This window comes from Zootoca vivipara, chromosome 2 (assembly GCF_963506605.1).
Source record: "Zootoca vivipara chromosome 2, rZooViv1.1, whole genome shotgun sequence".
Taxonomy (NCBI): Eukaryota; Metazoa; Chordata; class Lepidosauria; order Squamata; family Lacertidae; genus Zootoca; species Zootoca vivipara.
In genome coordinates, this window is record NC_083277.1 from 55033783 (window position 1) to 55058837 (window position 25055).

The 25055-nt window shown below is 43.9% G+C and overlaps 1 protein-coding gene across 1 annotated transcript in view; it reads left to right on the forward strand.

The window, feature by feature from the left end:
* Positions 1-25055, forward strand: part of GNAI2 (G protein subunit alpha i2) — a 139593-nt gene that overhangs the window by 105958 nt on the left and 8580 nt on the right. Inside the window, exon 5 of the mRNA XM_035105998.2 lies at positions 16199-16327. Within this exon, the coding sequence (XP_034961889.1) occupies positions 16199-16327 (129 nt within the window). The remainder of the gene's footprint in view (positions 1-16198; positions 16328-25055) is intronic.

The window sequence follows — 25055 nt, forward strand, 5'->3', positions numbered from 1 at the left end:
TGCGAAAGGGTTCCCTCACTAAGTATCTGCATGTCAGGTATCTGTTTGAAAGAAGGAAAGCAAAACCACAATAAAGAATAATAAACCGAAGCCTGAAGGAAAGGTGGTGTCTTAAATACCAGACGGAAACCTATCGTGTCTGGAGAAGTGCCTGGCTAGGCAAGGACACTTTGGGAGCAATACACACTCCCTCCTCTCAGGGAGACCTCTGGAGAGAAGGGAGTTGATAGAAGTCAGTTGAGGTTGAGGTGTGGCTCCAGGTCAAAAGCTCCACTGCTGGGCAATGTACCTGTACCAGCTCAGCACTTCCTCAACCTCGGCCCTCCAGATATTTTGAGACTACAATTCCCATCATCCCTGACCACTGGTCTTGCTAGCTAGGGATCATGGGAGTTGTAGGCCAAAAACATCTGGAGGGGCGAGGTTGAGGAAGCCTGGCCTATGCTAAGCCAGACCATGGACTGCTCTGACCCTGCCTCTTGTCATGTACCCTGCCTGCTCAGATTCTGACCTTGGACTGGCCCTGGACCACATTGTCCACATTGGTGTGACTTCTGGCAAGTCTCCTGGTTACTCAGCTGCCCAATGAGAGTAGGGCTGGAAGAGAGAAGTACAACTCTAAGAAAATGTGCATGCATGTCTTGTTGCAAAATCCCATTGAGAAGGGAGCCTACATTGTGCCCTTACGCTCCAGGTAACCACTTGGGGAGAAGTGTCCATGCACATGTGTAAAGTGATAATGCACACCTACCCCTCTCCTTTGCCTGGCTCTGTGATTTGTAATTGCATGTACTGGAAACTGAGAGAAAGCAGAGGGTTTGTCTAGTAACAGAAGCTTGTAAGCTCTTTAGTGTAGACTTCACTGGTTGCCATGAGGTTTACCTGTTGTTGTTCAAAGGGTTTCTCTCCCCCCCCCCGGCAACTCACTTGCTTCATTCTGGATTCCACCGAGCTTAGAGACATTGCTTGCACTAGCTGAGATTTCTGAAGAACCTAAAAATAATTGGGCAGTCAGCTGCCTGATACTTGGCAGTTTTCAGTGAGATTTGGCAATGCAAGGAACACCTGAAGTGGGCATGTTTGGAAATGTCAGCTGATAGATCTTACTTACTAAATAGACAGGACAAAGAAGGTGTGGCATAGCAGAAAGTCTGGAATTCAACATCGTGCTGTGATGAAGGTTCTGTCTGTGAAAGCATTCCACTTGCCCTGATGGAATGATCCCCATCCTCCAACACCCACAAACTGTTCTGGGGGTTCTCTCAATGCTCCCAGAGCCAGTTTCAGGGGAAGCTGCATTCCACAAGTGGAAGTCCTTGAAATGGGGCTTCCATTGATTATGCTCACTGGGTGAATCTCTCCGAGAGTTTATAATTCCACCCCCCCTGGTTTGCCTCTTGCAGGTTGCTGTGCTGCAGAATCTTGCAGCTGTTTGGTGCTCCTTTTGAGCACCTTTTTTGGGGGGGGGAATCACCCTGTCAGAACCAGGGAAGTTAGACCTTAATTTATTTTGGGGGGCATAATTTCATATGCTGGGCAGCTTTGGTGGGAGAAGGAAGAATGAGCTGTCCTTCAGTATGCCTGTAAATTTTAAAAGATAGCCCTGTTTCCCCATTCTGTCTGTCTTGTCCGTTTCCCCCTCTTCTGTGACCTCTTTTGTCGCCTTTGCTCTCATCGTGAGCTTTTGGGCAGGAACTTGTGCAGTTCTTTCTTTAAATAGATATAAATATTAGTAATAATATTTTTAAACACTATGGTAATTAGTAACAACATATCCAATTAGTATACACTGTGTCTTACAAAGCTTCAGAGTCAAAACAAGGAGGGCAGGTCCCTGTCCAAAGGATAGCATGGTTTCCTCTTTCTTAATGTGACCATGTATCTTGCTTGCAGCAGGAGATGGATGGCGGTGGTGGCTGCTATTATTAAACTATTATTAATTTTATATGTGACCCTTCATCCAAAGGTCAGAAGATAGTTTACACAATAAAAACTCAAAATGCATAACATAACAACAACAACAACAACAACAACAACACACACACACACACACACACACACACACACACACACACCGGCACGCACACACTTAGAAGATGATAGATTGCTTAATAGCCAAGGCCTGGTTGAAGAGGAATTTTTTCACCTGGGGTCTCCTTAGGGAGAGCATTTCACAGATGGGGAGCCACTACAGAAAAGGCCCATTCTCGTGTTGCCACCCTCCAAGGTACACAAAGAAGGGCCTCAGATGATGATTGTAGGGTCCGGGTCAGTTCATATGGGGAGAGGCAGTCCTTGGGAGGCTACAGTTGCTGAGGCCCACAAGGATCCTCTGTTGAATCCAAACTAGCAAATATATACTTTTGATTCAAAGCACTATTCAGTTTGAGTATGCAAACAACCCCCTGTGACCCATCACTGCATGCTTCATAATAATATACAAGAGTTTTACGCTTTGCATATTTATGTTTGTGATTTGCAGAGCTTTGGGAAGCCGTGTTTACATGGAAATTGTCTTGTTGACACTTTAATAGAGCAGAGATTTGTGCTTCATAACATTAGTTAGGAAGCCTTTCTCATCTCTAAGCCATTTGCAAAGTGTTATTTGTCATCTCTTCATTGCTTCTGAGCTAACCAGGATGAGAATCCTCACTGGAATGTAGTCCCGAATTGAAGGGGAGGGGAGGGGAGGGGAAAGGGCTTGTGTTAGCTTGAAATCGAGAGAGACTGTACGCATGATCATGTACCCTAGCTGAAGAACTTATGCAATTCTCACCCTGCCTGTGGCTGTTGCTTCCTGTTTTTGCAATATGTGCAATCTCCAGCAGTCATATAACAGATGAATTAATGTGTTTGGTACAATCAGATCTTCGGTTTAAAGGGGTTGCAGAATGAGCCCAGCCCAATAAATTTGCTGACCAGAGTCATGTTGGCTGAGTTGGGTGTGAAGAACCCGCATCATCCCCCTCCAGCCACGCACCCACCAAATTAAAACCTAGTAGTTAATCAACAAGGCTTCATTGATCTCCTTGCTGACAAAGACACATGGTGTATTGAAAGCAGGTTTATTGTGGCATAAGCTTTCATGGGTAAGCGATTACTCTGTAGCAGAGAATGTGGCCCTTTGTCATAATTGACATATTTCAGGCTTTAAGACAGGCACCCCCAACTCAGCCCTCCAGATGTTTGGGGACTACAATTCCCATCATCCCTGACCATTGGTCCTGTTAGCATTGGTCCTGGTTTTAAAACCTTAATATGGTTTCTGATAAGTGTCCCACTTTTCATCAAGTAGAACTGCCTCACTTCATGCATGCACCCCTTCCCCTCTACTGCATTGCATAGACCCTCATGTGCTCCATTAGTCAACAAAAGAGGTTTAAAGACTCTCTCAAGGCAAATCTTTAAAAAGTAGTATAAAGACAGACAACTGGGAAACACTGGCTTGCAAGCGCTCAAATTGGAGAACAGCCTTTACCGAAGGTGTCGTGGGCTAAAGGGAGAAAGGTGCTAAGAGGAAGGCATGTTTAGCAAACCCATACCATGATCAACTCCCACCTGGAAAACAATGTCCCCACTGTGGAAGGATGTGTGGATCCAGAATTGGCCTCCACAGTCACTTACAGACTTGCTGTTAAGACTGTGTTCCTGGAAGACAATTTTACTCGCCTACAAGTGATCACCAAAGAAGAAGATGATTTGTAGCCTGGCTAAATCATGCTAATTAATTCTGTGATTATTTCCATAGTCCCTGTTGACCTTCTGTTTGGCTTTTATGGTTGCAGAATTTGGCATTTTCAGTGCATAATTCTAGTCTGATTACATGCAAACATTGCTCTGCCAGTCTGCAACAGTAGCTTCCATACAGAGGGCCTTGCTAATGTTTTAAAGTGGGAGCACCGACTGGCTCACCACGCACAAGATAGTGCTTCTTAAGAGAACCCATGCTCCATATTAACTTGACAGCAGTTCTCTCCTTGTCAGGCAGACAAACTTGTATATGTAACATGCTTGCATGTTTCAAAAACTCTTGAGGCCTCTGCCTTTGAATTTTCACAGAAAACTCAGCAAGTTCAAAGTGCCCATCATTAAAGCATCTTCTGGTTTTACAGCACTGGTACATTGCTTGAGTGAGTGCCTTTTCTGGCATAATAAGGAATGAACAAAAGGCTAGAGGATGCTGAAGGCATTGAAATCTGTTATATTTACTGCAATGGAGTGTCAATATATAATGGTTTATGCACTAGCACCCTTCATCTGTAGGGACCTAAGGCACATGACAACATTGAAGATGCATGAAAACAACTGAAGATCCCTGAATTAGACTGCTCTGGATCAAAACAAATCTGGAATGCTTTTCTTCTCATTCAACCTGCATTTGTAAGATACAGTACTGACTTACTCTGCAGGGGTCACAGGCATTAGGGTCTTTTACTGCTTTCTTCCTATTAAGAGTAGCAGCTAGAGTGGTGACTGGGAGCGGCCGCCGAGACCACATAACACCGGTCTTGAAAGATCTACATTGGCTCCCAGTACGTTTCCGAGCACAGTTCAAAGTGTTGGTGCTGACCTTTAAAGCCCTAAACGGCCTCGGTCCAGTATACCTAAAGGAGCATCTCCACCCCCATCGTTCTGCCCGGACACTGAGGTCCAGCTCCGAGGGCCTTCTGGCGGTTCCCTCATTGTGAGAAGCCAAGTTGCAGAGAACCAGGCAGAGGGCCTTCTCGGTAGTGGCGCCTGCCCTGTGGAATGCCCTCCCATCAGATGTCAAAAAGGAAAACAGCTACCAGATTTTTAGAAGACATCTGAAGGCAGCCCTGTTTAGGGAGGTTTTTAATGTTTAAGAAATTAGTGTATTTTAATGTTTCTGTTGGAAACCGCCCAGAGTGGCTGGGGAAACCCAGCCAGATGGGCGGGGTATAAGTAATTATTATTATTATTAATAATAATAATAATAAATTCAAGCTGCTGGATCAACAGCCCCCTACTCTTCAGTCTTCAAATTGAAGCTTTAAGGACTAATGTCATAGGAACCCCTTGTTCTATAGGAAACCTTGTGGTGATCATTCTCTGTAAGTGGTGTTTTGGGTAAAACATCATTTAGTAAAGGTGCTGTGGTTGCTCTCAAGATTTCCCAGTTGGTGCTAGCATCTGTCTTGGACATGGTTTTTCTTCTTCTTTTGAAATGCCATATCTAAAATACCTAATTGCTTCATGCAGTGCAGATCCTTGATTTAGCATGGTTGTAATTTGCTTAAAACATGCCTGTTTGTAATAATCCAATTAAGCAATCGTAACTAGAGGATCAATGCCTTGTCGTGGCGAAGGGGCTTGAATAACTCGGAGAAGCTATGAGCTATGCCATGCAGGGCCACCCAAGATGGACAGGTCATAGTGGAGAGTTTTGACTAAACGTGATCCACCTGGAGAAGGAACTGGCAAGCCACTCCAGTATCCCTGCCAAGAAAACTCCATGGACAAAGACAACAGGCATATAAAAGTTATGACGCTGGAAGATGAGCCCCTCAGGTCGGAAGGCGTCCAACATGCTACTGAGGAAGAGCGGAGGACAAGTACAAGTAGATTCAGAGCTGATGAAGCGACTGGGCCAAAGCCGAAAGGATGCTCAGTTGCGGATATGCCTGGAAGCGAAAGGAAAGTCCGATGCTGTAAAGAAAAATATTGCATAGGAACCTTGAATGTAAGAACCATGAGTGGAGGTAAGCTGGATGTGGTCAAAAATGAGATGACAAGAATAAATATCGACATCCTGGGCATCAGTGAACTAAAATGGAAGGGAATGGGCAAATTCAGTTCGGGTGACTATCATATCTACTACTGTGGGCAAGAATCCTGTAGCAGAAATGGAGTGGCCCTCATAGTCAACAAAAGAGTGGCAAAAGCTGTAATGGGATGCAATCTCAAAAATGACAGAATGATCTCGATACGAATCCAAGGCAGACCTTTTAACATCACAGTAATCCAAGTTTATGCACCAACTACCGGTGCTGAAGAAAGTGAAATTGACCAATTCTATGAAGACCTACAACAACTTCTAGAAATGACACCAAAGAAGGATGTTCTTCTCATTACAGGGGATTGGAATGCTAAAGTAGGGAATCAAGAGATAAAAGGAACAACTGGCAAGTTTGGCCTGGGAGTTCAAAATGAAGCAGGGCAAAGGCTAATAGAGTTCTGTCAAGAGAACAAGCTGGTCATCACAAACACTCTCTTCCAACAACACAAGAGACGACTCTACACATGGATATCACCAAATGGGCAACATCGAAATCAGATTGATTATATTCTCTGCAGCCAAAGATGGAGAAGCTCTATACAGTCAGCAAAAACAAGACCTGGAGCTGACTGTAACTCAGATCATCAGCTTCTTATAGCAAAATTCCAGCTTAAACTGAAGAAAGTAGGAAAAAGCACTGGGCCAGTAAGATACAATCTGAATCAAATCCCTTATGAATACACAGTGGAAGTGAGGAACAGGTTTAAGGATTTAGATTTGGTGGACAGAGTGCCTGAAGAACTATGGATGGAGGCTCGTAACATTATACAGGAGGCAGCAACGAAAACCATCCCAAGGAAAAGGAAATGCAAGAAAGCAAAATGGCTATCCAACGAGGCCTTACAAATAGCGGAGGAGAGGAGGCAAGCAAAATGCAAGGGAGATAGGGAAAGATACAGGAAATTGAATGCAGATTTCCAAAAAACAGCAAGGAGAGACAAGAGGGTCTTCTTAAATGAGCAATGCAAAGAAATAGAGGAAAACAATAGAATGGGGAAAACCAGAGATCTGTTCAAGAAAATTGGAGATATGAAAGGAACATTTCGTACAAAGATTACCATAATCAAGGACAAAAGTGGTAAGGACCTAACAGAAGCAGAAGACATCAAGAAGAGGTGGCAGGAATACACAGAGGAATTATACCAGAAAGATATGGAGGTCTCGTACACCCCAGGTAGTGTGGTTGCTGACCTTGAGCCAGACATCTTGGAGAGTGAAGTCAAATGGGCCTTAGAAAGCACTGCTAATAACAAGGCCAGTGGAAGTGATGATATTCCAGCTGAACTATTTAAAATTTTAAAAGATGATGCTGTTAAGGTGCTACACCCAATATGCCAGCAAGTTTGGAAAACTCAGCAATGGCCAGAGGATTGGAGAAGATCAGTCTACATCCCAATTCCAAAGAAGGGCAGTGCCAAAGAATGCTCCAACTACCGCACAATTGCGCTCATTTCACACGCTAGCAAGGTTATGCTTAAAATTCTACAAGGCAGGCTTAGCCAGTATGTGGACCGAGAACTCCCAGAAGTGCAAGCTGGATTTCGAAAGGGCAGAGGAACCAGAGACCAAATAGCAAACATGCGCTGTATTATGGAGAAAGCTAGAGAGTTCCAGAAAAACGTCTACTTCTGCTTCATTGACTATGCAAAAGCCTTCGACTGTGTCGACCACAGCAAACTATGGCAAGTCCTTAAAGAAATGGGAGTGCCTGATCACCTCATCTGTCTCCTGAGAAATCTCTATGTGGGACAAGAAGCTACAGTTAGAACTGGATATGGAACAACTGATTGGTTCAAAATTGGGAAAGGAGTACGACAAGGTTGTATATTGTCTCCCTGCTTATTTAACTTATATGCAGAATTCATCATGCGAAAGGCTGGACTAGATGAATCCCAAGCCGGAATTAAGATTGCCGGAAGAAATATCAACAACCTCAGATATGCAGATGACACAACCTTGATGGCAGAAAGCGAGGAGGAATTAAAGAACCTTTTAATGAGGGTGAAAGAGGAGAGCGCAAAATATGGTCTGAAGCTCAACATCAAAAAAACCAAGATCATGGCCACTGGTCCCATCACCTCCTGGCAAATAGAAGGGGAAGAAATGGAGGCAGTGAGAGATTTTACTTTCTTGGGCTCCTTGATCACTGCAGATGGTGACAGCAGTCACGAAATTAAAAGACGCCTGCTTCTTGGGAGAAAAGCAATGACAAACCTAGACAGCATCTTAAAAAGCAGAGACATCACTTTGCCGACAAAGGTCCGTATAGTTAAAGCTATGGTTTTCCCAGTAGTGATGTATGGAAGTGAGAGCTGGACCATAAAGAAGGCTGATCGTCGAAGAATTGATGCTTTTGAATTATGGTGCTGGAGGAGACTGTTGAGAGTCCCATGGACTGCTAGAAGATCAAACCTATCCATTCTTAAGGAAATCAGCCCTGAGTGCTCCCTGGAAGGACAGATCGTGAAGCTGAGGCTCCAATACTTTGGCCACCTCATGAGAAGAGAAGAATCCTTGGAAAAGACCCTGATGTTGGGAAAGATGGAGGGCACTAGGAGAAGGGGACGACAGAGGACGAGATGGTTGGACAGTGTTCTCGAGGCTACGAACATGAGTTTGACCAAGCTGCGGGGGGCAGTGCAGGACAGGAGTGCCTGGCGTGCTATGGTCCATGGGGTCACGAAGAGTCGGACACGACTAAACGACTAAACAACAACAACAACTAGAGGGTAATGCATAGTGTCAATGGGTAGGACACCAGTGTGTGTGTCTGTTGGATGCCTCTAGCGTAGTGGTTATGATGCTGATTTCTTTAAAAAAAGTTTCTTGCTTTTACTCTGTTTTGCTAAATCCGTAATGGCTGGTGTTTCCAAGACAGGGGAAAGGGGGGAGCGGCGGTCAGCATTTAAGTGGTGGTGGAAGATGAAACTTTGTGGACATTTGAGAGAAGGTGGTTACAGTAAAAGAATGTCAGGTCATTGCACTGCTGTGTATGCGGAATATTTGCTGTGTAGTGCACCAATGATCCTGCTGGGAAGGGCCAACTCTGACAGCATGCTGCAGAGCAGTACAAACATTCAGAGTCTTTACAATGTGCTGAGCAAAACACCACATCTGTGATTGCAGAAGGTTATTTAACGTGGATGGATAAAGTTATTTGTACTCAATGAATAGCAATAATGGAAGGCAGTAAAAACCTTTTAAAAATTGCATCCATTTTTGTAACGAGTGTGTGTGTTCATATGGTCTGAAAAAATAGTTGGTTTCAGAAAGAAGAGTTAAGGCTCTTACAAATGCACACATGCCCCAGAAAGCGTAAGATTAGGATTTTCCCTTAACTTCTGCACCATGTAGGCTGTAAACACATTCTAAAATCTTGTATATTGTGCTTCCTTACAACTAAAACTCCATGCACTCACACTTTTCCTTTAATCCTGCAAAAACAGAATAACTTTAAGGTATGCTGTATGTCTGTAAAAATAATTATTCTAGCAATTAAAAGAAAACTTGTAACTCAGCCATTTTTCATCCTATTTCACTGAGCACCAAGGTGATTTCCCATACTAAATTTCATGTGGATAGGATAATCCTATTGAATGTACTTGAATACTGAAGCACAAGGAATGTACTTGTGCTTTCTAAGTGTGAAATTCTATACAGCTATTCCTTTCTTTCTTTCTTTCTTTCTTTCATTCATTCATTCATTCATTCATTACACTGTAACCCACATTTAGGATCCAGAGTAGCCAAAGATACTGAGCTAATCTTTTAAAAGTAAATCTCCACTGTAGCTAATAAGACAGCAAGATTTGGCTGGCATAAAAGGTGGTACTACACATTACATGTAAATCTACATGTGACATATACTTCAGCCACTTACTTGCATTAGGGGGGAAATGGCTTCAAGAGGAGAGATTTGGAGAAGAGACACCTTGGAGAAAATGTGTTTAACCCTTCTTCTGCCTATTTTTTTTTTGCACCTTTCCTCCTGTAGAAGCCAGGTTTGGAAGGGTAAACAGACATCTGGAACCCTGAGGCTTTTTTTGGGGGGGGGGGAAGGGCAGATCAACCTGCTTCTACACTCCAAATCACTTCCTTACAAAGCTAATTTTCCCTAATAGAAACAGCCATTGAGACATTGTGTGCATCTAGGTACAGGATGTACTGTAGTTCCATTTTTACAATAACGTATGTTGCCTTCCCCATCAGCTGCTATAATCTGCACAAATGGACCATTGCTGGTCAGTCCAATAATTAATTTGCCCAATTAGAATGGAGGACATTCCTCTGATGCACTTGGGGAAGAGGAGCCCCAGTCCTTAAAATATTCTGATGGCTCCTTACTACCCTTAATAATATAATTTTGTTTTAGCCTATAGAACGTATTATGTGCACTGCTTAGGGATTCTTTAAACCCTTTGTAATTTTTTAAAAAATAAATACAAGTATGGAAGAAGGACACCCCCCCCCCAACAATAGTTGTTTCTCAGCAGCCTGATGGCTTCCTGTGCAGTTTGGTGTTGAACGGTGTGACAAGGCTGGAGGACGGAAACATCCTTGAAATGTGCAGGGTTATCCCACAAGAAGTAGTCCCTAATAATCTCTGAGTGAATGCATGGCAGGTTTTCAGAAAGGGTGGCAATAACGACAGCACCTGGCAGTGATGCACCATCCCCGTTTCTTGGTTCGAGTACCTTGTCCCGGAAGAACCATGACAGAACATGGCTGCAGCAGCTTTCCTGGAGCTATGAAGACCTCCTGCTTCCCCTATTCTTGATTCCTCTTATTCACAGTGATTATTTTCTATGATGGGATGTGGATCCTTGTGTGCCTGTACAGGAGCTGCTATACAGTGGTACCTTGGGTTACAGACGCTTGAGGTTACAAACGCTTCAGGTTACAAACTCCGCTAACCCAGAAATAGTACCTCAGGTTAAGAACTTTGATTCAGGATGAGAACAGAAATCAGGTGGCAGCGGCGGGGCGGCGGGAGGCCCCATCAGCTAAAGTGGTACCTCAGGTTAAGAACAGTTTCAGGTTAAGAACGGAGCTCCAGAACAAATTAAGTTCTTAAACTGAGGTACCATTGTAAATTGATAGCTTGTAGAAGTTGTGGTCTCAATTGTTCTGCCTGTTGCTTTCATGCCTCTGCTGTGAAAATATTGTACCCCAGCTCCACAGGCAGAGCCTGTGTCCTTGCCAGGCTTTCGGTGCTGAATCATCTTGCCGTTGTTAGCTAGCTGTGTAATCCCTCAGCTTGGCTCCCCTTCACTTTGTGGCTTTCTGCTGGAAAGATCAGAACAAAAACACACAAGATTTGCAGAGGAAATGGATGTCATTTGATCAGCCTGGCCGCCTCCTCAGAAATGGCCTTGTCCTCTGGTGACCAACCTCCCTTCTAAAGTAGAAAGAGGATGGATAGAAATTAGGCAGGATTTTCTGATGGAGTTGCGAGCCTGCTTTGGGCATAGCTTACCAGAGAGAAGATTTGGGGGGGGGGCTGTTAAAGTATTAAATAATTAAATCAGTTTTTTTTAATGTAAACAATAAGGTTGTAAAATAGCATGTGGTCTTGGGTCAGATTTGCAGCACTGTTTAGGACAGGGGCCCTCCAGATGTTGCTGGATTCCAATTCCCATAATCACTGGCTGTGATGGCTGGGCTGATGAGAGTTGGAGTCCAACAACATCTGGAGGGCACCAGGCCCCTATGAAATATGCAAAGAAATATCAATGGGAAACTTGGTCTAAATTGGTTATTTAAATGGGCCTTTCGCCTTGCTAATTAAGACCATGGTTTAAATCTTCTTGTGTGCCATCCCCTCTTAATCTTAGAAGGATTAGCAAGGGAAGCCTTGCCAGGAAAGAATAACAGGAGCCAGGTGTGGAGGTTGTCACCTGAAAAGCTGGCCGACAACTTCAGGAAAGGCTAGCTAGATGCTTGAGGATTAATGGAGCGGGTATGTAGTAGCGGGTTTGCAGCTTGGTGATACGTCTGGATCTTTTGCTGTCTCTAGAGGTTCAGGTGGCCTTGGTGGCTCGGGGTGCCTTCCATCAGCTTTGGCTGGTGGCCCAGCTGTGCCTCTATTTGGAAAGGGATAGCCTAATTTCTGTCCTCTATGCTGTCATCTAACCTCTAGGTTAGATTACTGCAATGCATTACACATGGGGCTGCCTCTAAAGGTGGTTCAGAAACTTCAGCTGGTGCAGAATTCAGAAACCAGGTTGCTCACCAGTATAAGATGGTTTGAGCATATTGTATCGATCCTGGCCCAACATCACTGGCTGCCAATTTGTTTCTGGGCCCAATTCAAAGTGCTGATTTTGACATTTTGTTGTTGTTTAGTCGTTTAGTCATGTCCGACTCTTCGTGACCCCATGGACCAGAGCACGCCAGGCACTCCTGTCTTCCACTGCCTCCCGCAGTTTGGTCAGACTCATGTTCGTAGCTTCGAGAACACTGTCCAACCATCTCATCCTCTGTCGTCCCCTTCTCCTTGTGCCCTCAACCTTTCCCAACATCAGGATCTTTTCCAGGGAGTCTTCTCTTCTCATGAGGTGGCCAAAGTATTGGAGCCTCAGCTTCAGGATCTGTCCTTCCAGTGAGCACTCAGGGCTGATTTCCTTCAGAATGGATAGGTTTGATCTTCTTGCAGTCCATGGGACTCTCATAATTGGTGGTTTTGACCTATAAAGACTTAAATGGCTCAGGACCGCAATACCTCAAGGACTGCCTCTTCCTCATAGGAACCTACCCGGACCCTGGAATCGTCATCTGAGGCCCTTATTTGTGTGTCTCCTCCCCAAGAGGTCTGGAGAACAGGCAATATGAGAACATATTTTTCTGCAGTAGCTTCCCATTCATAGGCTATTCCCCCTGGGGGGGGGCTAGCCTGGCACTTTAATTACATATCTGTAGGTACCATGCAAATACATTTCTCTTTAAGCACGTCTTTGCTGGATTAACTTTTTATGGCTTCTTAAATGTGTTTATGGAAGGGAGGTTGTTGGTTTGTTTTCGTTTTATTATGTATTTGTGTTTTCATTTTTATGCTGTGAACTACCTTGTGATCTTCAGATTAAGGGTGATATACAAATTTGATTTATAATGGAGGGCCTTTCCCAATGGTTGTGTTCCATGTGCCCATGTTGTGGCTCCACCTGACTGTTCCTGCAAGGATTTACAGTCATACCTCGGGTTACAGATGCTTCAGGTCGCGTCTTTTCAGGTTGCGTCCCGCGCTGAACCTGGAAGTACCCGAATGGGTTACTTCTGGGTTTTGGTGCATGTGCAGAAGCATCGAATCGTGACCTGCGCATGCGCATATGTGGCACTGTGAGTTGTGAAAGCTGAGGGTTGCAAACGTGCCTCCCACACGGATCATGTTCGCAACCCGACCGTCCACTGTATATGTATATCTCACATTGTAGCTTGCTTGCTTGCTTGCGTGTGTGTTCTAGTAGGAAAGACTCAACTCTCATTTTTGGAAGGATGCCATTGCCATTCTCTTGATGACTCAATTTCTCACTGCACATTCATGGGTACATTGACTGTAAAGTGTATCCTGTGAGTTCTGCTCTGTGGTTCTGCTTTTCTCTTGACTTCTCTGTGAGTTGAAAGAAGGAAGGGATCTGGCCAAAGCTGTGAAGGGTTTTCTGGCATCTCCAACAGGGCCTGCCTTGTCCTGATGTTTTCTGCCTCAACCAGCACCGCAGACTGGCCGCTCCCTTCCCCCCAAAGGCCTCCCTCTTCCTCCCAGGAAGGAGGGTTTTGTGTTTTGACTATAAATGGCTTGCCTTTCTGCGCAGGCTCTCTCTGTCTCTGGTTTGTTGCTATAGTGATGAATACTTTCCTCTTCCCTGAGAGTAGCATTGTATTAATGTAACTGTGCAGCCATGATTAACTTAAAATGACGACAGAGGGTGAGTGGGATACAGACGTGAATGTGTGTCTCAGTCGCTTATCTGTTAAGAGTCAGGCACTTGATAGCCCCAAACACCGCAGAGAAAGACGTCTGTGGCTCAGAAGTGCATGATGGTGGCACAGTTCAGCCATTCTGCATTTTGGGAAACAAGTTTTAAGGCTGTAATACTCTGCTTGTTTACATGGATGTAATTATGAGTGAACACAGTGGGACTTGTTTCCAAGTGAACACACAGAGGACCAAAATGTGCATTTTTTTGTTTTTGTTTTTTACCCTAGTTCTTCAGCATAGTTTATTAATACATAATGATCAGTTATAGGCATTGCTGAATGTATCTGTTTCAGTGCTGGTTATTTTAGGAATGTGCCTATATTACAAACATAATGTATGCAGTCGTTGGAGATTTTCTGAAAGTTACATCCCTATCTGGCTAAAAATCTGTCCAGGGAGCAAATCATTTACCAAGTCTGGTTCACAAACTTTTCCTCGATGAGTCATTAGGACCCATTCTGTCACTGCCTAGAACAGGCATCCCCAAACTGCGGCCCTCTAGATGTTTTGGCCTACAACTCCCATGATCCCTAGCTAAAAGGACCAGTGGGCAGGGATGATGGGAATTGTAGTCCAAAACATCTGGAGGGCCGAAGTTTGGGAGTGCCTGGCCTAGAAGCTCCTGCTATTTTCAACCCCTATCCTGGAAATGAAATATCTTCTTTTGCCACATTCCCAGGACCCAGTACTTACTGCTAGTCTACCCACAAGACTCTCATGACCCTTATGAAATCCCTAGTCAGTGGGGAAGAATATACTGGTATATATGAAAGGGCAACAGAATGAACCTATTTTCAGAACCTTACTTTTTTTTTTTTTTTACTTAAAAGCTTACACATCTTTAAAAGATGTGTAAAGACGACCATGTCTTTCCTATTAAAATGTATTATGTGATTGACTGGCATAATCAAATGACTTTTGTTAAAATAGCTTCTTCCTTATAAACTAAAATGATAATTTCTGCCTGGTCTCTCGCAAGCTTCTTTGGTGATCACTTGTAACCGAGTAAGATTGTCCTCCATAAACACGGTTTTAACAATGAGTCCGTAAGTGGCTGTGGAGGCCAATTCTGGATCCACACGTCCTTCCACAGTGGGGACATTGGTTTCCAAGCGGGAGTTGATCACTGTGTGGATTTGCCAAGCGCACCTTCCTCTTAGCACGTTTCTCCCTTGCGTCCTGAGATAGAGTTTCTTCAAAGCCCATGACACCTTTGGTAAAGGCTGTTCTCCAACTGGAGCGCTCGCAGACCAGTGTTTCCCAGTTGTCAGTGTTTATACTACATTTCAGATACAGTGGTACCTCTACTTACGAATAACTCTACTTATGAACGGAGCTCTGTCCGCCATCTTGGATGCGGTTTAGATAGGATTATTTCTGCTTACGAATTTTTAGATAGGGTTGCTTCGACTTACAAATTTTTTCTCCCAATGCATTCCTATGGGATTCGACTTACAAATTTTTTCGACTTACGAATGTGCGTTCGGAACGCATTAAATTCGTAAGTAGAGGTACCACTGTATATGTTTATAGATTGTTTGTGTTTCATTGACTCATAGAATTTTAGAGTTGGAAGAAGGAACCAAGGGTCATCTAGTTTCCCCCCCACACTTTTTGAAGGCTTGTTACCCATACGGCATGTTTGCGTTCTTGATACTCTATGGAGTATCACAGACATGTTTGTTTCTTGCTTGAGAAACTTTGGTCTATACCAGTAGTCTTCAACTTTTCAGATCCTAGAGCCACCTTTACCCCAAACATTCATTTGGCGACCCATTTCTCACTTTTCTTCCATATATTTATATGGTGGTTGCATAAACCATCTGGACTATTTTCTTCCACTTTACTAGATATTGTGGGCCTACCTCCATATCAGAATGTTTGGTCTTGAGGATTTTGCTTATTTCCAAGATGGTTGGAAAAATATTTGTTTGTGGAACCTACGGTAGCATGAAAGAGGGAAGACTTGTGAACCTCTGGCAAATATACATGGTATATGAATGAGTGTGTGTGTGCACAACATGAGCAAAGGCACTCTTGCCTTTTCTTGTACAGTCATACCTTGGGTTAAGTACGCTTCAGGTTGAGTACTTTTTTGTTAAGTACTCCACGGACCCCTCTGGAACGGATTAATCCACTTTCCATTACTTTCAATGGGAAAGTTCGCTTCAGGTTCAGTACGGAATTCCGGAACCAATTAAGTACTTAACCTGAGGTACTACTGTAATCTTAATCTTCTAAAGCAGGGTAGCCAATGTTGTTGGACTACAACTCCCATCAACCCCAGCCAGCATAACTAGTGGTCAGGGATGATGGGGAGTCCAACAATATTTTGAGAGTACCATATTGACCACCTGTATTCTGAAGCAATTTACAACCTATTACGAGCCTCTTTTCTTACCACCCCTACTCCTTTCTCCCTGCAGCTACCTGAATGATTTGGAGAGGATAGCCAAAGTGGATTACATTCCAACCCAGCAAGATGTGCTGAGAACCAGAGTGAAGACCACAGGCATTGTAGAGACTCATTTTACCTTCAAAGACCTGCATTTCAAGTAAGTACATAAACTATATAGCTTCCTTTGGGGAAATAAGACTCAAGGTGTACCTAACGTTCATTGCAGAACAGATAAAGTTGGATTTAGCTATCAATGTATTTGACACCAAGGCAGGCTTAGCAACATTATGCGCACCCTGCACCAGAGGGCTCTCTTGTAGCTTGTTTGAGCCACATGTGAGAGTGTGTGTGGGGGGGAGCTTTGATATTCTAGCAGAGACCCTTAAGCCTTTAGGCATATTTGCGTGTAGCCCCATGTACTGAAGGGTGGATCCTCACCTGCTGGGCCATGAAACCATGTACAGTTTGATAAATCTTGGGAAGTAAGTGCCAACCTTGGGTGTTCTGCAATGAATGAAGGCTTCCGTGAGAGATGGGGCCTCCATTTATGTTCTCCTTATTTTGGAAGCAATCAAGGGGACAGGCTATCTTTATCTCTCTTGGAGAAGAGGAGATACTAACGTGCTTGGAAGTAGGAAGCCATATATGTTCATCTCCACCCCTTGAAACTCAGGCAGCACATTCCTTTGCACCACCTCCTCCTCTTGGGAGTCGTCATATCTTTGCGCACCATATTATTGTCACAGATCAGCTATAGGTTACTCCAAAGAAATAACAAGCAACGAATCCATTCCCAAGTAATGGAAGCGGGTGGAACAAGAGTAACTGCTACTGAATGGCCTTTCCTTCCTTTTTTTAAAATAAGTTGCTAGATAAGTGCCTGGGCTGGAGTGGAACACAAAACATTGAACAGAAACAGTAAATATTATTGAATGGTGGGCCATTCATATTTTGCTGCAGCAGAGGGAGAGGGTGCTGCACATTCCCCTGATGCAGGCACCCCCAAACTCAGCCCTCCAGATGTTTTGGGACTACAGTTCCCATCTTCCCTGATCACTGGTCCTGTTAGCTAGGGATGATGGGAGTTGTAGTCCGAAAACATCTGGAGAGCCAAGTTTGGGGGTGCCTGCCCTGATGTCACAGGAAAATGGATGAATTAGCAGCAGTTGCATAGTGATCTGGGAAAGGCAATACAGTTGAATAACATACATCAAAAAGAAATGCCAAGTCAACATGGGTGCCTGGCCTCTGGCATTACATATGTAGCATTTTCACTTGTGCTTTTTTGCATATATATATTTTTATCTCATCCTGCAGATCAGGGCAACTCCTAGGACTATGTGACCATTTACTAGTAGGGAGGCACATGGTAGTTAACCATCAAGTGAAACACAGCTGTGTCCATTGCCTTCCAACACAGCAAGGATTATTCAGATTGCCTTGCCTTCACTGTCTCATACTGCAACGATAGAAGCTCTGCTTTAAACGCTCTGGATGTGGTCATTCTGAAAAGCTTTGCTTTTCCACAAATCCATTTGCTAGTTGTCAGAAAGGGATGATGCATCCCAAAGCTATAAGGGAGCCAGATTTACAGTTGGAACCAATTTCTCCTTAATCGGCTTATTTGGTGCCTTGACAAGCACCTGATTTTCTTCCTGGTCTTGCATGCAGGAGAGATGTCCTTTTCTTTTCTTCCCTTTTCTTTTTGGCTTTGGAATGTGTTTGACTCTGGGTTGAATTAGAAAGGGAACATGCTGGCTTGCCTTTACCAGAGCATAAATGCATGACTCAGTAAACCAATAGGCTGAGCTGTAGGGTCTGGCATACAAATGTCTAGGCTGAGATGGTGCCAGTTGTCGGTTCTGAATGCAGCACGAAGGCATCCCTGTGGAAAGCCTTTGTATTCTAAGGATTAGACCACAAGAAACTAGAATTACAGCTTTCCTTCCGCACAACAGAAAGGCAGGCTGCTATGCCAATATATGGGCGAGCAAAGTGCACATCTTCGTGGTATGGGGGAAATGTCTTTGGGTTTGGGGTGTACAAAATTTGAAGTTCCAGATTATCTGGAAAGCTGAAAATACAGCTAGCAAAGGCAGGTTGTATTTGTACACCAGCTGGCTAGCACACTGAGTTGCTGGAGCAGTTTAAAGAGTTCACTTCCTTGATGCATGGACCATAGGCAGACTGGCTTATTACAACAAGTTGGCCCCAGGTGACACTTTTTAAAGTGTGTGTACACTGGAAAATGCTAAACATGATGGGGTGAGCTAGTTTAAAACGAAGACTGAAAACTTCCTTTCTGGAGGACTCTTATGATCCAATTGGTATTCAGTTCAAGGTAAGTGCACACTCTGCACAAAGGAAAGATGGACTTTACTGGTTAGTGAACTCCACCGTTTGTGACAAGTTGAGCTAGAAATGTCACTGATTGAGATCCAGTTGAGGATCCCTGCGCACAGTCTTATCTGGTTACACTGAGCTTCAATGAAAATTTAAATGAAGGCAAGGCATGAATTGCAACACCAGCTGGGAGATTTGGGGTGAGAGGAGTCCATCTGTAACATGCTTCACACGTCACATTAAACCAAAGTTAAAACGTAATGATGGTTTAATGAGAATGGGCAGCATGCTGGTGCATATGGCTAAAAAGTTCTTAGTCTCCTCCTCCTCCACTCCTGCACTCTTGAAACCCACCTGTTGGCTACAATTGAAGGCGTCTTTCAAACATCAGTCGCCAATACTATGGGTTAAAAGAATGAGTGCCATTGTTCAAAGTTAATGTGATGTTGATGGGCAAAACAGACTGCTGTGTTCCACTCCTGAGTCTATCAGTCAAAACAAAATAAAAAAAATCCTTCCAGCAGCACCTTGGTCTTTAATTTTATTATTTTGTTTCGACTACGTCAGACCAACACGGCTACCTACCTGTAACTGAGTCTATCAGTGTTATTTTCTCTTCTTTATTACTATGAAATAGATGGAGGCAAAGAAGCAAACTTTCTAGTGAAGACTGGCTTGAAAGAGGAAGTGTGTTGTCGGGTGACACATACCACAGGGATGTGATGACAGTTACTTTTGCATCTCAATAGATCTAGTTCTTTCTCTGTAGGATTGAGTGATAAGGAATTGGTTTCCATATTCAAATGAATGCAGTGTGATTATATAAAAATAACAGATGCAAAAAGAAGAAGCTGTATTCTGGCTGTTTTGAGTTGCAACTTCTAGTTGACCATTTAAATCCTGAAAAGTCAGTTGAAAAAGATTGAGTTGTGTCTTACACTCCTGTGAACAAAAAAATGCAACTCATCCAAATGTAAGGCAATTATTCTGATCAAAAACAGAACTAAACTGCACACATCCCACAGTTGCCATTGCCAACAGTTGTAAGGACCACAAGAGCACACTTAGGCCGCATTTGCACATAATGATAAGGCAGCATTCTGGCTTCATAAACTAAACAGTTGTGAACTGATGCATGCAGCTGACTTGCTCCTGCTTTGCTCCTTCCCTGGCATAAGTGGGCAAACAAACCAGGAAAGGTGCAGGCCAGTGTTGAGTCCAGACCCAGGATTATAGTTTCTGTCTCGTTATCAAGACATAAACCAACAGGAAATGATTGATTAAATCCAGCTAGTGTTCATGGTTGAAGGTGTAACACTAAACACTCCCCATTCCAGTTGTTTTGCCCATTTGCACCAGGGAATAGCAAATTGGGAGTGATGGAGCTGTTTATACAATATTGTTTCTCAAGACAAGAACCTTGGCTTCCCATTAAGTGCAAACGCAGCTTCTTAGTCAAACGCTGCTATACGTTGATTTGCATAGCAATATTCAGACACCAGGTTTCTCCATCAGTGTCACAGTCATTTGACAAAGTATGTGCTCTCATCTCACCACTGGCTTCACTGGCAGGGCAGGTGCCCAGTGAGCACCTGAATATTCAATTCAATTCAACACCTTTATTGGTGTGTAATCATATAAACCATCTATACAAAATATAATTCCGAGACATACAATGAAAAGGGGAGAGAGGAAAGGGATAATGAGTCCTCGGCGGTCACTATTGTGTAGGCCCAACTGCCCCAGATTTAACTTCAAAAATTCTAGTCAAGAATTGCACCATAACTCTAGTAAGAGCACCTGAATATAAATAACAGCACTGTTGCTGAGAAATAGCAATTGCTTCTAGTGTTTAAAATACTTCTAGACTTCTCCCTTCATTGGGGCAGCATACTGTTTGAGAGTGGTAGTGCCACCTTCCCTTGCAGGTATATAGAATTCCTCCTCCCATGTGCTTAGAATGTAGTAGGAGGGTCACAACCTTGCTCCCTAGCATGGGGTGATGACACACGTAAGTTAACGTGGCTACCTTTTTGTTTATGGCATGACCCTGTTACTCCAGTGGAGCATCCGGCAACTCAGGTGTGCAGTAAACCAGACTGGCTTAAGCTTCCCATCGCAGCCAAATTCTCTTACTTGAGCAAAGTGGTTCTGTTTCTCTTAGTGCAAGGGGCAGGTGCCCCAGTGATATGAATGCTCTGAGAAGTGGAGGCCAAGTGTGAAGCACCCTGCTCCCCTTAGAGCCCAGCATTTGCTGTAATAAAAAGCTCCAATCTCAGTATATTGGATTTTCAGTAACATGGTTCTTTCTGGGTCATTGTTCTCCAGAGGGTAGTGTGCCTTCAAGCCAAATAAGATATTTCCAATCATTTTCCTTAGCACAGTTGCATGTGGAACTCGATTTATATGATTTCCAATAGAGTTGATGCCACTTCTTTCCCCTCTAGCTACTGCTAATGACTTAATGACTGTTGGGAGGGGAGGGGAGAGAGGCTGCATTTTTCATTCCGTCTACTTTGTCTGAGACAGAAATATACGTCAGCCAGTGTAGCTCAACAAGCTAAAAGTGAATGGTTTGTATGAATGCCCAACTACAGTATACCTAGGCCTAAAAATGAAGGAAAATTTGGTTCATGTAGTGAAAGGAGAATAAACACAGCAGTTGTTTCTTCTGTATGCCAATACACCTGTTTGTTATGTTTGTTGGAGGTGGCCTTCTTGTGCTCTTGAGTTTGTAGGGGCCCTGTTGTCGTAGGTCAGAAAAGTTAGTGGCTTCCCATCCCTCTGGCCTGGCCATGGTGATGGTTGTCTTTCCTTCCTGAACCTCCCGTCGTCATCTGGGAATGTCCTGAGGCTGCCGCCTCGTCATAGAGAAGTACGGTATGTCTGCTGCATTAGAAAGCAACCTTGCAAGCTACTCCAATAATGATTAGTCCACAGGCATTTTTACTAGCCCCCAGGTCCACATATCTCTGTGCTAGTTGTTTATGCTGCAAGGAATTTATTGGTTGCTGAAGTTAATGACTGGAATTGGAGGGAAAGGGGAGCTCTCGTGTATAAATATTATTACATCGTCATAGCAATACTTAAGAGTTTCCTCACAGTGGTTTGTTGAAATTTAGAAGGAATATCTCCCTCTTGATTATTATGTCGTCCAGATCTCTTTCCCAAATGCATATTGACAATGCATAACTAAAAATGCATCTTGATGAGCCCTCTTGTTAAATTTTATACAGCCTTTTTTCTTCCTTGTGCAAGCGCAGGCTTGGGTTTTCAACTCCATTTCTTAATGAAGCAAGTTCTGTAGTATGTTTCTTAGCACCTGAGAATGTGGCCCAGCTTTTCATTGAGCTGCTGAGGCGTGCCTTTTTCTGGGGGTGGAAGGGCAGAGTTTGTTTACATGTCACCTCGGTTTCCTGTCTCCACTTTTCCTTGGGATGGAATTCCCACTCCGTTTCCTCTCATTGTCCAGCCGAGGGCTCAGCCTGCCCCTGGTGCGTCGGCAGCCTGTCTCCACAGCCCTTGTGTGGAAGGCTGGCAGCAAGCCAGGCCTAGAACTCTGCAAAGAATCCCCCCAGAAAGGGGGAGGGGGGCTCTCCCGCAGCACGACTTCCCTGCCAACTCATAGGGCCACTTTGAACGTGGTTTTCCAGCACTGAGAAATAATCTCTCTGCAAAGTGTGTACTTAGTAGTGCTTGAATCCTATTTATGTTCTAACGACATTTTTATCTTGCCCTTCTTTCAAGGAGCACAAGGCAGTGTGCTCACATTTACACACTCACTTTCTTTGCCCCTTGTGAGGTAGGCTAGGCTAAGAGTGTTTTGGCCGGAAGGTCACCCAATGAGCTGAGTGCAGATTTCAATCTATGTGTGTGTCCCCAAAGGGTCAGAGTCCCAACCCCCAGCCCACCACACCAGCCTCTGCAACATCTCAAATGTTTGGGGAAAGGGGCCTGTTCAGTAGCTCTTAGTTCTGAACTATCATTGTATGTCAGCAATGTAGCAGAAGGCTTAGAAAATACAGTTTAATCATTTACCATGAAGTTTCGGAGTCTTGTCTTGTTCCCAGCAAAGACGTAACTGTGTTGCCCACAAGATTGTGCAGGCCAAATAAAACATGCAGATTGAAGTCCTCCTTCAACCACCAGGCAGAATTCAATCCTGAAATCGGGTCCTCCAATCTAGTGTGACAAATTTCCATGGATCTCTTTGGTTTTCAGATAGTCTCCTTTGCTTTAGCTCCCTAAGTTACAGGTTCTGGATGTTTTCAGAAAAGCGTTTGTTTATAGTTAAACTTTACCTTGGCTTTATAGATTTACGGCTGCATAAACAGTAGTGTAGCATAGCGCTCAGAAATGAGCTGGGAAGCCACTGTTCAAATCTTACTAAAGAACTTGAAGAGAACATTCGGGGGGGGGGGGTCCATGGGGGAAGAACAGTCATATCCCAGGCCAGGGCAGACAGTGGGGTAGGAATAGCTAGAAGAAAAATAAGTACAGTGGTACCTTGTTTAAGAACACCTTAGTTTATGAACAACTTGGATTCAGAATGCTGCAAACCCGGAAGTAGATGTTTTGGTTTGTGAACTTTGCCTTGGAAGCAGAACATGTTCCACTTCCTGTTGAGTGTGTTCCATTTGTAAATTGAGTCCCCCGCTGCTATGGGAAAGGACACCTTGGTTTAAGAACGCTTTGGTTTAACAACGGACTTCCAGAACAAATTAAGTTCGTAAACCAAGGTACCACTGTACACTGGTTCCAGGGCTAGAGGAACAGCCCTTCCATTTCTGTCTCTAAAAACAAGGAAGATTTTTATTTTTATTTTATTATACTTATATATATCGTTTTGTCACATGGTGACCACAAAGCAGTATTCAGTGCACAAAATTTCAATTAATGAAACACAATTAAGACTATCATAATTTGACTTAAAATGAAACTTTCAGAAACTTGGGAGAACAAATGAGGCAATGGAATCCCACCCACTCTGTGGCCATTCATGATTCCAGAGAGAGGGAATTACACAGCCTTGGAGGAAAAGGCCCTGCCCCATGTCTCCACACAGTGAGCTAGCGCTGCTGGGAGGACTACAAGCAGCCCCCTCCCCCCCCTCCCTTGGGACTCAGGTTGGCTGATATGGGGGAGAGGCACTCCATCAAATACATAGGTTCAGGGATTTATATGTTGACACCTTAAATAGGGTCCGGTGATGTATGGCAGCCAGTACTCTTTTAATAGCTGCATTCTGGACTAGCCAGAGTTTCTGGACTGTCTTCAAGCAAAGCCCTTTGTAGATTAATCCAAACAGAAGGTTAGTTGCAATGCAAAACAGTAGTCAGGCTTATTTTGGTCCAGGAACAGCTGTAAGTGGTGAATCAGCCATAACCAGAAAGAGACACTCCTTGCCACCAAGACCACCTGGGCTTCAAGTAAGAGAGCAGGATCCAGGAGCAATTTGATTGTGTACCTGTTCCTTTAAGGGCAGTGTGACTCTGTGTGGAACAGAATGGATATCCAACTTGCAGCCACAACCACCTCATGATTCAGCTTCAGTTGATTGGCCCTCATCCAGTCCATTGCTCTTCCAGACACTGGTTCAGCACCAACACAGCTTCTTCTAGTTTAGATGGGAGAGAGAGGTGGATATCATAAGCAAGCTTTAACCCCTGATGACAACACCCAGTGGCTTCATATAAATGTTTTAAAACTTTTACTGTTCTGGCATGCAAATCTTGCTGCTAGCAGTCCTGGGCACGAGCATCACATATTAGCAGCACCATAACTAATAACAAGAGCTGGGGTAAATTTATTCAGGTGGCTACTCAGGTTTTTGCAGGAATTGTTTCTCACTCTTTAATTTGTCTTTTGACCTCTCCTCCAGACATGTTTGTTATCTGTGCCATCTTCATTGATCTATGTCATAATGGAGAGTAATTGTTTTATTTCCGGTCCTGATTGGGTTCCCCCCCTGTTCTTCTCTTGTTTGTTGTGTTGAGTGCTGTGAGGGTGGGATGAAAATTGCACTAACACAGAAAACTCTTAACAAAATAGTTTTAAATAGACTTCTTTCCTTTAGTTTGTATGTGGACTTGGGGCCATTTTCGCAAAGAACTAACCATTTATTCTCTGTCAACATCCTTTTAATATAAACATTGACATTGCTTCCCTTTCCTTGTGCTCCCAGACCACACTCATTGTACTTAATGAAAACTAGTCAGTTAGTTGCTCCCTCCATCTATAGCAGGCACCCCCAGACTTCGGCCCTCCAGATGTTTTGGACTGCAATTCCCATCATCCCTGACCATTGGCCTACGATTCCCATGATCCCTAGCTAATAGGACCAGTGGTCAGGGAAGATGGGAACTGTAGTCCAAAACATCTGGAGGGCCGCAGTTTGGGGGTGCCTGCACTAGAGGTTTGCAGAAGTACTGTACCAAAAAAAAACAAACAAACAAAAACCCCTAAACCAGAGCAGTCAAGGGCTTTGTGTGCTCAGTTGCCTCAAAATGCTTGTAGATGGGGGGGAGAGAGGGAGGAAAACC